This window comes from Varroa jacobsoni, unplaced genomic scaffold (genome assembly GCF_002532875.2).
Source record: "Varroa jacobsoni isolate VJ856 unplaced genomic scaffold, vjacob_1.0 scaffold_98, whole genome shotgun sequence".
Taxonomy (NCBI): domain Eukaryota; kingdom Metazoa; phylum Arthropoda; class Arachnida; order Mesostigmata; family Varroidae; genus Varroa; species Varroa jacobsoni.
In genome coordinates, this window is record NW_019213000.1 from 193,947 (window position 1) to 210,464 (window position 16,518).

General features: G+C 41.6%; 2 protein-coding genes across 2 annotated transcripts in view; one reads left to right on the forward strand and one right to left on the reverse strand.

Moving 5' to 3' along the window:
- The window catches only part of LOC111264645 (very long chain fatty acid elongase 7), a 41,855-nt gene extending 27,727 nt beyond the window's left edge, over nt 1-14,128 (forward strand). Inside the window, exons 2-6 of the mRNA XM_022840708.2 lie at nt 9,434-9,649; nt 10,259-10,391; nt 11,458-11,606; nt 11,707-11,975; nt 12,230-14,128. Of these exons, the coding sequence (XP_022696443.1) occupies nt 9,506-9,649; nt 10,259-10,391; nt 11,458-11,606; nt 11,707-11,975; nt 12,230-12,443 (909 nt within the window). The 5' untranslated portion in view covers nt 9,434-9,505 and the 3' untranslated portion in view covers nt 12,444-14,128. The remainder of the gene's footprint in view (nt 1-9,433; nt 9,650-10,258; nt 10,392-11,457; nt 11,607-11,706; nt 11,976-12,229) is intronic.
- The window catches only part of LOC111264833 (uncharacterized), a 4,202-nt gene continuing 1,301 nt past the window's right edge, over nt 13,618-16,518 (reverse strand). Inside the window, exon 2 of the mRNA XM_022841037.2 lies at nt 13,618-16,198. Coding sequence (XP_022696772.2) covers nt 15,980-16,198 — 219 coding nt within the window. The 3' untranslated portion in view covers nt 13,618-15,979. The remainder of the gene's footprint in view (nt 16,199-16,518) is intronic.

Sequence of the window (16,518 nt, forward strand, 5' to 3'; positions counted from 1 at the left end):
TCGAAGGTTGCACAGCCTTAGTCGTGAATATGAGGAAAAGGAAGCGCACAGTCATCACGAAAATTTTAAGGCGAGGGTGGCAAAGTCAGAAGCTATGCTCAAACGGTATCTCGAAAACGATGCCGGAGAGACAACGCTGTCAGACCAAATTATCGGCCAAGCAATGGCTGTGGTCGATAAAGAGGGCAAGCCTCAAGTGAGTGGAACCGGCAAAGAATCGGGTAAGAATAGTGGAAGTGCCAATGCTGAGGACCTCGGCCCAAAGAAAAACGCAGCAGCTACAGTGACCGTGCAGGTTGCCATAGGAAAATCTCAACCAGGCTCGGATGTGCAACTTGTAAATACCTGCGGCGTATGCTGCTCCGCGGCTCCTACAGAGGGTTATGTATCGAGTGGGACGGTACCTGATGGCGCAGTTTACGAGAAGCTATTTCAACATATTGAAAACGCCGAGAAGGATTTGAAGTTAAAACTGGAATGTCTCAAGGTAAACGGTGATCGAAGCTTGCACGAAGTATGTCCGGATATCCGGGATGTACTTGAGAAGCACGTAGAAGACCTAAAAACGCTAAGGCAGAAACCTTCTTCCTGTGTGAATCCTATTAACCAGCTGTCGACTCGGGCACGAAGTCCAAGTGAACTTCGGTTAGAAAATCTATTGTTGAAAAACTGTCTGGCATTGTTATGTCGAGATTCGCCAAGCAAAGAACGTGATTTAAACCGACGTCTTCGCAAAATTAAAGAGTCTCTAGAAGAACGAGACCCCGATCGTGTTGAACAACACAGTGAGACTGCAAGGACGAGCAAAGACATTGGCCAAAAAGGACAACCAAGCAGCGGGGAGCTGCCTACAGGAAAGTCAAGCCGATTCCAACATAGAAAATCTACAAAGCCAGGTATAGAACAGTGTTCACCAAGTCCCGTTGTTGAAACAACACGAAAAAAGCCTGCTTCAAATAAAGGTCTGCCTTGTGGCAAGGAAGCTAAACAGCCTGTTGATGAGAAGGGTTCGCCGACCCCAACGGCAAAGTCAACACGGTGGAGGCTGTTTGCTGATAAAGGCCAAATTCATGAAAAGCCTGGCAGTGAAAAAGGTTCTCCCAGCCCTTCGACCAAGTCGAAACTACGCAAGCTTTTTGGTAATAAAGATCAGCCTCATGAGAAAATAACTAGAAAGTCTGCTCGTATAGCAGGGTCTCCAAGTCCTTCCTCAAATATAAAAAAGCGGAGGCTAATTGGAGATAAAAGCCCGCTTCAAGAGAATGGTGATAGGCCTAGTAAAGCGAAACAACCTTCAAGTCCTCCCCCCAAATCTAAACAATGGAAACCATCTTGGGATAAAGGCCAAATTAGTGAGCAAACAAATAAGCAACCTAAGAGTAAAAGGGGTTCTCCAAAATCAAAGTCAAAATCAAAACCATGGAAGCTGTTCGCGGATAAAGGTTTACCCCGTAATAAAATCGTTGAAAAGCCTAGTCAAGGAAAATATTCTCCAGGTGGTCAAGCGTATTCAAAGCAAAAAACCGTTCCAAGCGGTAAATCGTCACAGAAACTTTCGAAAGAAACAAAGCCTGATTCTCGCAAGTCAGCACTTTCAGGATTGGAGCTGAAACAAGATGAACGAGCAGAATCACCGCAACAAGATGCTGCAACATGCTTGGATCGGAAATCTCGGCAGCCTTATGGTCTTTCAGAAATTTCACCAGGCATTGAGCAGAAATCTATCCAGCCAGCAGACGGTTTCAAGGCAACGCCGGGATCTCCCGCAAAGTCAGACTATCTATCTAATATCTGTAAAGCTTCTCTAGTAGGCTCAGAGAAACCAAAACAAAAGGTGGATTCGCGCCAGGAGATTCTCGATCCTAAACGAAAAAGTTTAAAAACGTTTTCAATAAAGACTGGGAAGGCAAAAGCGTCTAAAGACGTTTCTAGAAAATCAAAACTTGTCGCTAGTTCTCGTAAAGTCTCTAACAGAAGCGATATGGCTAAATCCCCCCAAAGCCTTTTAAAAAAATCTCGACAGCCTGGAGTCTTAATTGACAAGCGGCCTATGGCAAATATCGAAAAATTAGAAATGCAGATAGATTCAAGTGGACTTTTACCAAAAATCTCACAAAAGCTACCACAACAGAATGACTTTAACGTAGTTTCGCCGGGATATTCCGAAAAAGCAGCCAAACGCAGCGAACCTCAAAAGCCTTTCGCAGGACCTTCACAGGCAAAGCCATCCCGACGCAGCAGCTCTCAAGCAGTTTCTCCCGGATGTATAGAGATAGTGAGAAAACAACATAGAGACTCTTTTCCCAAACAGTCGCCTCATCGCAATGAGCCCCGTACGCCCGAAAATATTGTAAGAGTCTCATCAGGAGCTCCAGAACCCCTAAGAAGTTCCACGGGGATTCTAGAAAGCGGACCATCGACGAGCGGAGACGCGCAACTAAGTATTTCTTCGGACAATGTTCTAGGAGAAGTAGAAAAAGGCATGGCATCACGGAGGATATCGTCAGGAATATCGACAACACCCAAATATAGCAACACTTCGCACAAGCTATCACCAGAAAGAGCAAGAAAACAGCAGGAAGTCCGTCGAGGTTCCCCACAAAATCTAGCTAACCTAAAGCGGCCTGGAGGTATAGTACAGAAGGAGTCTTCTGTCAAAAACGACAAGCCGGTGGGCAAGGCGGACAAGCCGCAAGAAAACAAACCATTGCGAGAAGGTAAAGCTGCCCAGAGAACAAGTGTAGCAGAGACGCCATCACCTAAAATGATGCGGCCTCTCGATAATGCTTCGGCTGCTAAACAGCGACGTCCCGAGGAGCCGCTACGCGAAAGAAAAGATCGTGGAGAGAAACCGTCTCTGGAAAAATGCGAACCTGACAAACCATACCCAGCGAAGGGTCAATTGCCTGCAGACAAAATACATCCGATCGATACCCAAACACTTCAAAGCGACAGAACGTTCGATACGCTCACATCACTTGATCCTGCTTTGGGTGGAAATACCCGGCACTTCGATGCTATCCTTGTGGCTGGTCGCCCACGACCGCCTTGTCTAGATCCCTTACGAAGAGGTTCGTCAGCTATGGCGTGTTCACCTTCGGAAGCGATCAAGATTAGGGACGTCGTCGCCCCTTTACCAAATGGTAGTATAACGACGGATGTTGCTCTGGCAAATCGAAGTCTAACCGACGCAGGCGCGAACAAAGTGCGAGGCTCAGGTAGCAATACCGATACGGAGGCAACTTTCGTAGCGCTAGGTAAAACGGAGTTTGACACAGAAGATTACACAACCGATATCGATGCCGTGCAAGACTGTCATAGTCGTCCAAAGACTGGTGACATTCAGGGGCTACGTATAACTTATGAGGACTTATGTAAGAAGAAGCTTAAGCCGAGAACACAGACGCCCGAAAAAAAGGGCATTTTAATACCCTCGCGACAAACTGTGAGTTCATCAAAAGGCCGACAACCAGCGCAAAAATTTCAGGATAACTCCCACTTCGGAGGTCTGCATGTCGGGAGCCCCAGCTCAAACGATTACACGCGAAGCGTTCAAAAGACCGCCGACCTACAGCCTATTATCAAAGCACCCGATGGCCTGGTAATACCCGAAAGGGAGATACCCAGATTAACCAAAGATAAGCGTAGCAGAAATGACAAGCCAGCATTTTGGCGAAGGTCTAAGGGCTCATCAAAGTCAAAAAGCCAAACATTGAGTAAGGAAGCTGGAAAGAATCTGAAGGATCCGAATGCCGGAATACACCGAAAAACTACGAGTTTGTCGGGGATTCCGGCTAATCTGTTGAGAAATAAGGGTCTTATTAGCCCCTCAAAGAGCCGAAAACCGACAAAACAAAATAAGAATGGACTTGCAAGTGCCGATGCCCACTCGTTACGACACGCTACAGTAGGACAGTCAAAGAGTCACAGCTTCGAGGGCCCTCCATATGATCCCACGCAGAATCTTCCGAAAACCACCGGCCTTCAACCAATGATTACAGCCGAAAACGAGATACTCGTGTCAAATCCAAAACAGGCTAAACCTTCAAAAACTCTTGAGCGAACCAGCCCATCCAAGATTCTTTCCAAGATTCCAACGCCCACCAGCCTGTCGAAGAGCCGGAAACCTACACGAAGAAACAAAGATGAATTCGGGTGGGGAATGTCAAAGCATCCCAGCTCCGAAGATCAAACAAGGCCTCGTAATGAGGATCGCAGAACTCTTGACTTCGCCAAGCCTGTTTCCGGACAAGCTCCAGACTTACGAATGAAAAATGGACAAAACCAATCAGCACAACTTAAAACCTTCAAGCCCCCCACAGTCACGTCACCACGCGCGAAATTGGGCCAAAATGACCCTCAAGCACTTGACAGATCTACAAAATCAAACGCTTTACATAACCAGATGTGGCTTGACAAAACCTTTGAATTGGACAAGCCCGACCAGGATCAAGACAAGGGTCTCAAAACATCTTTTAAAGAGGCAGAAACTTTGAATATTGGCGGGCACCTGGTCATGCGTGAAACAGAAGTCAAACTTAGCGGACCAAAGAAGAAAGTATCGGAACTTCGTGCAATGATGATGTGCTGGTCGACGTTTGATCACCAGAACTGGAAGGTGTGGAATGACGGAGCTTCTGATACGCTCTCCTATAAAGTTTAATTTCAAAATCTAATATTAAAATAATTTAAAATTTCAATACTTTATGGTTTGCATCTTGCTCACTGTGCTTCTTTTCTGGTGTAACGAGGATTTGCTCGAAAGTAACATACTGGGTATCCTCGTACGTATTCTTTCGAAGATTTATTTTCGAAGGTTTTGTCTATTACGAGATCTCAATCCCGTCGTCTTTGCCTGTAGCGGGCAAAAAAAGCAGAAATTTCTAACGCACGTATTTAATGACTCGTCCAATGTTGTTAGATTCTCTCTATCAATACAGCTTCCAACACTATAGCTCGAACTGACTTGGAAGTTGCGGCATGGCAAACAGAATCCATGTTTTTAAGCTTGAGAACAGCCATATAATGGTTTTGATAGATGACGAGAGTACTATAGGAGTAATGTTTAGCTAGCTGTGTGGCGTAACTGCGTCCTGCTTAGGATGTCTGTGTCTCGAACTTACCATGTTTTTGCTGTTCGCATATAATCTCAGCTATACAAACAAAAGGCTGATACACATAACTGTGGCTGTGATAAGCAGCGTCGTTACCGTGGTTACCGTAGCCAGCGTGAAGACGCATTCGGGCCGTTAGCCCTTGGGTCAAACGTAGAGTACCATACTTGCTTCTTTAGCATCACTTTAGCCAGACTTTATTTGGCTATTTCAGTAATTTCCTGCAGTTTCTGAAAGACAAACTGTTTACCGTCGTAAATATAGACATTTTGCGCGTATGTGTAAAAGTCACAGCGATTCATAACAATTTTTGGTTCAAATCTAATTTATATTGACTAATTCTATGGTGTATACACTGGTGGCATTTGTTAAGGACATTGCGTATATTTTTTCATTAGTTTTTAGCTAATAATACTGCCAATCGTGTATATTTCCGTTTGGCCGTCGGTTCAAGTCATCATTTGCCATCGATGGACCACTAGCTGCTTGACCGTGAACATGTGCAAGCTAGCACTACGATCATCCGCATCGACCTTTTCGACATGAAGAGCCATGCGCTATTCCTGATACGGGTCAGCCTTCACCCATAGTTACTATATGGTCGATCGCGATTTCAGCGACGATTGGCTGAATGATGACTTGCTGAGTCCCTATTCGGGTCTTGTGTATCGCCAGCTGCTATGACTTTCAACTGAGTCAAGGGCTCTTTCACCAGAGCTTGACTGTTGCGCGAAAACCACGTTGTTTGTATCTACCGTTAGCCTAAGCTACTCTTCCTCTATTGAACAGCCAAAACTCCCCTTTGTGTTCTGATCTCGTCATACTACAGCGGGCCTGTACATTTCAACTGTCCTTCTTTATAGCAATAGCGTTGTCACCACATACTATTGGTTAATTTTTTTGCTAGTACTTTTTTCAACAACTTGAATTCTATAATGCTAGATCGGTTAGCAGTGATTTGTATCCGCTCGCTGCTTATCGCTGGCAGACTGACCCACATCTCTTCCATGCGGCATCATTTCAATTCATCCCCTCGCTAGCATTGTCGATTGAACGACGCTGAAATTTTATTGAAACAAAAGTGTAGCCCTCGCCCTCGCGCATGCGTCCAGTCTGTTTCCTCTGTGTGCATTGTGTGTGTATTTCGTACAATAACAATTGTAAGCAACGGAGAAATACGGCAAACAGTGAGCGCTGTAACGGTGAATGATATCCCTCTTCTTCTGCTGTGTTTCACTATGTGTTTTTCTTTCTTGTAGTAAACGCACAGCACGCGCCGTCCCCACACTTCGCGCGGTCTATATTACAGCAGACGTGTTATTAGTTGCTTGAACTTCACGGCAACCGTTCGACACGACGAAGTGTATAATTTTTTTTTCTTCATTTTAAAAGTGGGAGGGAACAAGGAGCTGGATGGAATTGTAAACCGCTATGTCGAGGATCGTCAGTTTTACTTTTGTTACCAGCCGTCGTTATATACACATATATGCACTGTATATTTTTTTCGTTTTTTTTTTCGGTGCTCTTCTATTTTCAGGCTGTACGGTCGAAACAAAAACAGTGTGTGCGTGTGTATGTATATGTAGCACGCTGCGACGGATTTTTCCGCGGAGTGAAGCCATTGGACGAACCGCTTGCTAACTAAAAGTTGTGGGGCAGGCCAACCCCCTCCAGTCCCTGACCGCCCGGCGTTAAACAGTAATTGTTGGTTCAGTATTTTGCCTAAAAACAATTCATTTGCCTTGATTTGTTGATAAGAGCGACAGCAATTCTATTAGAGTTTAGCACAGCAGTAACAATGGACAATTCACTTCATTGCAGTAGGGCAACGGAGAGGTCGACCTTCATTTTTCACCTCGGTGCTATTATAATGCGACGCTGTTAGTGTGATGTGTCCATATCCCGACGGACGGATGGGCCGAAAGTGGATAGGACAATGGCGAAACATGTAGAAGAATTTTAAAGTGGGGTTAAGGTATTATGTTGAGGTTACGACGCATCGTACGCTGTAGTATAGTTGCCACAACATTGTTGCCATTGTTGTACGAAGAATTAGATAAAAGGGACAGTTCACGTTCCCGAATACTTTTCTGTATTACACAGGCGAAACGCGTTTTTTGTTGTATTAAAAGTATCGAAAAAGTTGTAAACAGGGTAGCTTTAGAATAAGAACAGTAGTAGCAAGAAACAAACAGACCGTCAAAAAAGTGACAATCAAACACTTGGCTTTTCAGTGTATATTCAAGAATTCAATATAACTGTAAGTTGATGATGAAGTCGTACGCACAAAATTCCAGGGAAACTTCTGCATGGTACAAATGCTCGCTCTAGATAAAAGTAGATCGTTCTAGGTTATGTCTTCTCGTATAAGGAACTATGAATGATTTTCTTGATGCTTCTTATAACTTTGTTATGAAAGTTGAGTACAGGGCCATTTCTGATAATTTCGGAACTTCGATGCAGAAGTTAGCGGTTGGTTTCAGAAATAGATGATCTGTTACCAATTTGATCGACACCTTACACATTTTCGAAAAAGTCGAAAGAATGTAAGCCCGGTGATTAGTTCCTTGCAGACTTTGTGTTTTGTTACATCCTGTACATCTGCTAAATATATTCATATCTGCTTATTTGAGGCAGTCTCGAATGTACCAGGATCGACTTACTCATGCTTCCAGCTTGAAATATAGACAATATGTTTATCGCTTATATCTCAGTTACGTTTTCAATTTAATCTGAAAGCAATTTAGACCCCGAATTAAAGTCTTCACGAAAGCTTATGGCACATTTTTGTTGTTCTATGCAGAAGTACTATCCCAATATTTGGGTGCGGTTAAGGAATATTTTTTCAAAATCTTTTTATTACTATTGATAGTATATATTGTTATTGGTTTAAAAGCCATGCATACAATTGAAACATAATGTGTCTGCACGTTTCGCTGTCGTGTTAATGACTCCGATCTTCATTTTGGCTTGCGTGGCACGACCTAGAATTTTTTTTGGATGATTCCAAATTTCCTGGACGTCTGACGTCCACATTATATATAGATATCAAACGCATGACAATATGATACTGTGAAACAGTCACCGTAAGGCACGTAGAAGCTGTAGTTAAGGTATGCTGAGGACGTTTGTAAGTGCTACGTGCAGAATTATCGATTTTTCTTTGCATTGATGCACGTTGGCATGTACGCTTCGTATGCTGAACAAGTCAGTCACTCAACCGTACGGAGCATCTTTATCAAAGTGAGGTGCTGTCTAAGATTACTACACCGTCGAAATTTGTTTCCGATTTTAGTATATACATGTACCTATATATTTTGCAATAGGAATTTACAAGCAAGCTTGAAAATTAAGAAGAAAACATACGCACTAGTATTTCCGATCCCTGATTAGCTTGAAGGTGTGGCGTCTAACAACTGGCGCGCCGTTCCGTTGTATGAATATGTCCGTGAGACACAAGAAACAAGTTTCCTTCGAGTTTCAAATGTCCTGTTTACAACCGTCATGTGCGAAAATTAACAAATGGACCATCGAACCGAGTAGGAGGCCATGAACGCGTTTCTGCTCCCGCATCGGAAATTGTTTGCTAATAGAGGAAATTTGTCGGCGAGCAAATAGAAAAGTTGGAAAGCATCGAAAGTACTAGCTGCGGTCCAATCCAGGCAGTCGCTGGCAGACAAACTGTCAGTGACGTTGTAGCGTCCTCTCACGTTGCATGTGAAATTTCGCATCTTAGTTAGGTTAATGTTCAATTTTTCAGACTTTATCCGCCGCTTTTATAGAGGAACTAGAATTGCTTTTTATGTCTCTCGCATTGTTTAGAATTGTAATAACTTTTACCTAATTCGAAATATTCATACTTGTTTATTTTTTTTTTATTTATATTGATGCTAAACGGGGAATTATGAAAGTTTCATTTGGTTAAGACACGATTTACGGAAACTGTAACTTTATTAATTCTAATAGCAGCAGCATTTTTAGGTTACGTATTACCTTGAGGGCAGGTTTCTTTTTGAGGTAACAATGTATCTATTCTATAAATCATCGAGGCTGTCGTGGATAGCATCTAATTTATAATGCAGCAGCTTGATGATTCTAGCGATGATATTTCGAGAAACGCGTCGATGTTAGAGAGTACCATCTCCACTCCAATTAAGGCCACACTAAGGGCCACAACCTATTCAAAAAGGCATCAATGTTTTATTAACGGTCGTACTATCGTTAGCTTCTACGTTCGCGGTAGGCTTCTGCTATCAACAGCTACCCTACATTGAATCTCTATTATTGATATTGACACCACTTCACAATGTGTGTTTCAGGCTCACTGTTAAAAGAAATTCGACTGACTGATTTCTGTGCCTGTGCTCCTGTTTCTCGCTTCGTGCCAGGCAATGGCCTCGCTGGATATTGAAACAGTGCCCAGCCAGAGCTGGTTGCCCCTGCCGGACAAAGATTCTCGAGTTGACGGTTGGCTCCTGTTAGGCAACCCTGCGCCGATCGTTACTATTCTTGCCTGTTATGTTTATATCGTCAAGGTGAGTGGCTAGGTAACGTAGGAGGATCGTGGTAATGCTGTTAAACATTGCTTCAGACACCTAAACCACTCGACACAAAGAAGTGTTTGCGTCCAGTTCCAAACCTAGAAACCTGCACTGACTTTTCACGGGAATGATAGAGTGGACGTGCTTATAGGCGACGTGCTGTTTAACTTGACAAGCGCTCAAAATTCATTGTTGTAATATAAATAGTAGTTTATTAAATCGGCTAGATAGAACAATGCACATAATGCTAGGGCAAATATGTTTTTTCGTTGTAAATATACGAAAAAAATCATTTGCGCTTTGCATATACTAAGCGCATCGCTACCTCGGATTTGAAGCTGGATCATCAGGGGTTTTTAATCTCTTGCGTTGTCATGGAAACTGTTAGTTGATATATGGCTAACTTATCTGATGACTAAGCAACGCCAACTAGCATTTCGAAAAAATCTTCAATGTCAACTAGGTGCTTCTTTGGTGTTATTAATGATATTTAATTGAAACTGTTAATATTGATCTGACGTATTCTGGTCAATTGATTTTTAATCTTCTATGGGCTAACCAGTATTATTTTAATAACCATTTGCATCTGAATGCTTCGTTCAGGTTATCGGGCCGGCGATGATGAAGAATTCGAAGGCATACGAATTGCGTCCCATTATTCTTCTCTATAATGCTGCTATGGTTATAACAAATTTGTCTATCTCCAGCTACGTTTACTACCACGCTTTCTGGAAAGGTATCTTCATTCTGCTTATAGATCGACGTTAATCTAATCGATCGATAACGTAACGTTCGAATTGTACTGAAGGCTTTATTCGAAGTTTGAGACGTCAATTGAAACTGCCCATGACATATGGCCGGAGAAATTTGTTAAAGGCAGATCGGTATACGTATTCGCGCTTGAAACATTTACACTAAAGATTGCTACAGACATCATTTCATATACCGGGAATCATCGTTAGCTCATCACTATTATGCAAAAAAAATCTTTTTTGGCTGTTTAGCGCGTTACGGCACTCGACACCGAGGTCGGACGAGACAGGTTTTCGTCTATCTACACATACATCTCTAATCATTACTTCGTTAAACATCCGAGTAAATCAAATTAAGTGTTAGTCATATTTATTAAAAAGGTCTTCGTCAACGACACTAGCAAAATTTGAATCTCCTACATTTACATATTGCCATCGTTCGCGAGATTAAATCTAACCGACTGTTTAATCATCATTCTGACTGTTTTCTCAGTAATTGGTCCCTGTTAACAACGCGACACAGTCGTTAGTGAGAACAACAAAAAATAAATTGCTTAGGGATCGGTGTTGCTTTCGAAGCTGCCCGGCACAACGAACCTTTACCATAGGAAAACCATGGCCGAAAAGAGCGTCGTTCTCAAACATTTGCTTCTTTTTTCTTTGAAGAATCGCTATATCGTTCAACTCGTATAATATTTCATGTAGTCACTCAATTTGCTTGACGAATCTACCTTTACGCATAAGAGCGAAAACGTGCAGCCATGACCCATCCTAGGCAAGGTCGAGCTGTTGTTCCCTGACACTAGCTATGATATGATGCAACGAATAGTTATATCCTTCCAGGCTCAGTCAGGACGCTACGATAGACTAAATGGGTTAACCGTCAGTGCTGACTAATGAAAATTTTCACACCTGACTTGTCGTTCTTCACTGCCGTGTGCAAATAGGGAATTCATTTATTGAATAACCATTGTGGGTAGATAGCATCCAATAATACCCTTCCTACAGTTATTTTCGATTTTTCTCTAACTGCTACACATTTCTTCGTAGGACACTTCAACATGTGGTTTACTGCTCCTGACCTTGGCGATCACCCGACCACGATTCTGCTTCTGAATGTGTCCTGGTATTATCTTATCCTTCGCTTGTCCGAATGTATTGAGACCATCCTGTTCGTTTTAAGGAAGCGCTTCCGACAGGTGTGCATCATAAATGTACTTGATGAGTGAACCTCATAAAAAAAATTTACAATATGCAGTGTTGTATTATTTTGACAAACAAAACCTCTTTCTCTGTTAGGTCTCCACCCTCCACGTTTTTCATCACGTATCCGTGACGTTCTCAGTTTATCTCTATGTCACGTACGGTGGCTTCGCGCTCGCGTCGTTTGAGCTCACGTTCAATGCAGTCATTCATGTAGTTATGTATGGCTATTACTTCCTGTCGGCATGCGGTCCCGAGATCCAGAAGTACCTTTGGTGGAAAAAGTACCTTACCACATTGCAGCTTGTCCAGTTCGTGATTATGATCGTGCGGAACATTATGCTCGTGTTCTGGCTTAATAACCGGTAAGTGCTATTTAGCCAGATAACCCAGCCAGATAACAGTACCCGTACATACGACGAGTGTTAGAAAAGTCATGCAATGAAACGCATAGAGATTTTTAAACGTCATAGGGCCACCTGACCTCACTCTAGGACACTTTACTTGCATTACAAATTACTGACTTGCTGCCCCATTGATGGTCACAAGTTAGTTTCTGCTTGTCGTCTGGAAATCGTATTAATACAACTCGATCTTTTTTGTCGACCTTTTTTTTCAGATACTCTGCCCTCCCGGCGTTTATGCTGTTCCAGTGCTTCGTCTTCTTTCTTCAGTTTTTCCACTTCTACATTCAGTCATATCGCCAGAAACGCGATGAGAAGCTACAAAAGGAAGCTGCAGCCGCCGCTGCAGTAGCCGCCCAACAAAGCGTATGCTCCATTAACAATAACAACAACGTTGTCGAGAGCGAAAATCTTAAAAAAAGCCTTTAGTCTATCATAACTGAATATCAGATTAAAGGTCTAAGTCGCCAAACGGTCAAGTAATTTTTACTTTAGTTCTACCCGCTGTATCATGTCCTGCCAGCCTCGCATTCGGACCCCGATGGATCCCAGGCCTTCACACAGAGGGTCTAGGTGATTCAATAATGACGCGAAAGGAACTACTAATGAAAAGCTCAGATTGGATTAAATCCTAACTCGGTGTAGGGCATTGACATTCCGGGTAGGATTTAGAGACCCCGGCAACAACTGCTTTGTTTGTTGTTGATATCTCGCCGGTCACTAGTCGTACAATGCTTAGGCGTCATAAATAAAATTTTTAGACATTCAGTGCGTTTATATATAAGGAGCAAGGAATATTACAGATAATAAGGAACAACGATACCAAGAAAATAAGGATTGAATTTTCGCAGAGTAGGAGGAATATCAGGGAGGGTTTGTGGTGACGCTCACAGCAATCACTACGATGGGCCAACATCCTGCCCAGTTTTTGTCAGGGAATCATTTACTGACGAGCCAACATCGGATACAGTGTTTACCAATCAAATCTTCCACGTTCGTTAGCCGTAGCCAATGCACGATCCACAGAAAATACTCTTAGAATTCGATATTCGTACTGATTGTAGATACGCAAAGTAGCAGAACAATTCTAATACTATCTACAACATCTCCATTTGCGACCCAAATGAAACGCTTGTCTCGACTAGTGCCCGTCTATTCTATAGTAGGTGACGGTTATTCTACATTTTGTCTTGATGCAATCTTATTTGACGCGGCGCCATACGAGTGTTCTCTCAAAAAAGTGCTTTCTCATAACCGGTTTAATTAACGGAGGAACTTGAAAAGTATTAAGCAAAGGCGAGATAAATCATCATTATCTTTCTAGGTATGCGTAGCCAGGACCAAGCGTTTATATCGACTCGTGTCATTCGGGCACACTGTTTTGTTTATTTTGCTTGTCGTAGCTCTCTGTCGCTAGCTCGTCCTAGGCATTACAAGGGCGTCGAAATGCTTGTCGCGCAGTTATCATAAACAAAAAGTTAGGATGATTTTACGAAAAACTACCCGTACACCATGAGGCAATGTTTTCGGCTCAAACTGCACCACAGTCAATGGTGTATCAGTTTAAATGAGATTGTATCTAAGTTTCTAAACCCGATTCGTAAGCCTCTCGAGTTAGCGACAATGACGCACGCGACTTTTGCTGTATTAACGTTCAAGACCTTTTTTCCTTGTATTTTTATATTCGCTATACAGTACTAAGCATCTTTTTTCGTGATGTGTTAGGCCTGCGCTTTTAAGTTGGTAAACGACTCAAGTGTACATATTCCTATAGACCCTTCATACTAATTAATTGTTTGTACATAATCGATACATCCAAAGGAACTGATGAAGACAATACAACAAATGAAATACATTGCCAAGCATGTGACAGAAACATGGATTTTATTTTCTTTCCTATATTAGATCCTTTGCCTCTTAGTACCGGCTGAGAAAGAGGCGCTATATCACAGTTGTTATATTGAATTGGTTGGGAGGTACACGGGACTATAGGAGCTAAACGCAAACTAGACGGCATATAAGGGGCACGCTTAGTTAATAGTGTTACACGTATGTTCAAGACAGTCTTGAACAGTCAATGCGTAGTAAAATAAAAACGTAACTTTTTTATAACACGTAATTGTATTCTCTAAATATAATATACTAAAGGCATTTGATGTATTTTATTCACATACCATAGGACGGACTGTTTTGTGTCCGTCAGGGGAAGTTTGTACAAACTGCTATCCGAGTACCTACGATCCGTACGATTCTGTTACTTTAATGTGTTGTTTTTTTTTCTATAGAGTGTTTTTAGAGACTAATAATTAGAGTATTTTCCCGAAATAAGGCAGTGAGGTTTACTAGAAAATTAATAGGACGCATTTTCTCAACAAATATTATAGATATATATGTACGAACTAAATCAGATTTATAAAGTAAGAATTATTGTTCATGACATATAAGCACTAATCCATCTTTTTTTGCCGGAATTCGTTTTATTTCCTTTAAAGTTTTGATTAAGTAGTGCAGTCTTTTTTGCTTTTCTCATTTTGAACGTTGTCTTCAAAATCCACAATTTTTTTATTTTTTTAAAAATATTTTAGTATTTTGGCTAAATGTAAGACGAGTCAAACGATACTAGCCTTATTATCCTTACATTTAGCCAAAGTACTTGGATAACAAATCACAAAATTTTAATAACCTAGAACAACAAAGAAAAACGTGTCCTAGAAACCAAAATGTTAAAAACATTAATAGTAACTGTAATACCTAAAGCACCACTAGGTCCAGCAATACTCGGTAATGGCTGTATGGTAAAATGTGTAAGAAATTGCCGCATAGGTAAAATAACCTTTCGAAACGGTGATTTTGGCAACCAACGTGACAGGTCGCTAGACTTCCGATCCTTACATAAATAGGTACGAAACTGCATTTATTAAATATTTACTTGCAAAACTATTTAGCATAGAGACTAGGTGAATATTCGCGCCCAGCCTATGGGGTTGATGAAGATAAATTACAGGATTAATTATGATATATAAAGACATGGCAGAAAATAATCGAGTGATTCTCTTAGAATAAAAAGATGACTTATTACTTGGGGACATTGATTAGAGTAACTACTAAAACGGAAAAAATCAATGAGGGCTATTTGAAGGTGATTGAAGTATTCGATGAGATTTTTTATATTATATAATAATTTTTATATTGCATATAATTGTAAGGAGACTAACTAGAGATGACTGCAACCGGGTAGTGCCGAGTATCGCTGCAGCTTACCAGGACAACTGCAATTTAAATAAATAAAAAAAAATCTGAACTATAAGCTGAGACTGGAAAAACTGGTTCGCGCATTAACATGAACCGTGTAATTATAATGTGCTTTCTTAGTACTTATTGACAGAACAAATCTCTGAGCAAGGTTCACCGGAAGAAAACATACTGTGATTTGTTAAAGCCCTAGTTAACTTCACCTATGTTGTAACTTGTCGAAACAAACTTGAATACTGGCGGCTGCCCGGTTGCAAGCCCGGCATACATGGTTTGTAAGAAAAATCTACTTTCATATATTTCATGTATTTCCATTACTAAACACTGCTTCGTATTTAAATCGAATGCCACTATAGATTTTCTCTTTTTTACGAACAGGACCATCAGAGCCACCAAATCCAACTACTATCTTAACTGGCTTACCTATTTCGCTGATCCTTTGACAAACACTTGCCCATAAAAAAAACATTTGCCTCCAACGAAAGGATGCCCAACAACGAGAAGGGTTACAAAAATCAAAACCGTAGATTAAAGATGTGTCGCTGATACTTGCTTAGTGATTACGAGGTCTTGTACATAAGGTCTCGCCTGACGATTTAATAAGGCCGGTCGCTTGTATTTAAATGGTGCACAGTTCCTGCTTCGTTTTGGGATTGCTACGCATGTGCCAACCTTGTCAGCACGACGGATTGTACCCAGCAGAAGTGCTGCTGTTAAGCAACAAACTCCTGAAACCTATACTCCTGGAAACAGTCGAGTTCGACGTATTCCGGAGCATCCTGAATATCGGACTCAAGAATCGGTTCTCCTCGTCGAATTCGCTCGAGAGCAGTTAGGAAGCCTCTCGAAGCAAATGTGTAAAGCGGAGGACTAGATGCGTCATCGTTATTTAGTTCGACCTGGCTGAGATAACGCTGATCATGGTCAGGATTCTGCGGTGTACGCAAGGCGAACACATGAAAGAAAACAAAAACACAGATTGGTGATTTTTAAGATAACAATGTAAACATAAATACAAAAAGATACAAAGATCCATGAAGCTTTTTTAAGGATTAGTTTTACGGATTAGGCCTCTATGTGGAATACCAGTGTTCATACTACCTGTAAATAACCTTTCCAGCTGACCGACAGGTTGATTTCCCTAAAAAAAAGAATGCTTTATCAAGAGCATTCGGTTTAGAATCCTGCATAGATTGAAACGACATCTAAGTATATTCTTCTTATATCATTTTTGGCTTCCTAAATATACCTC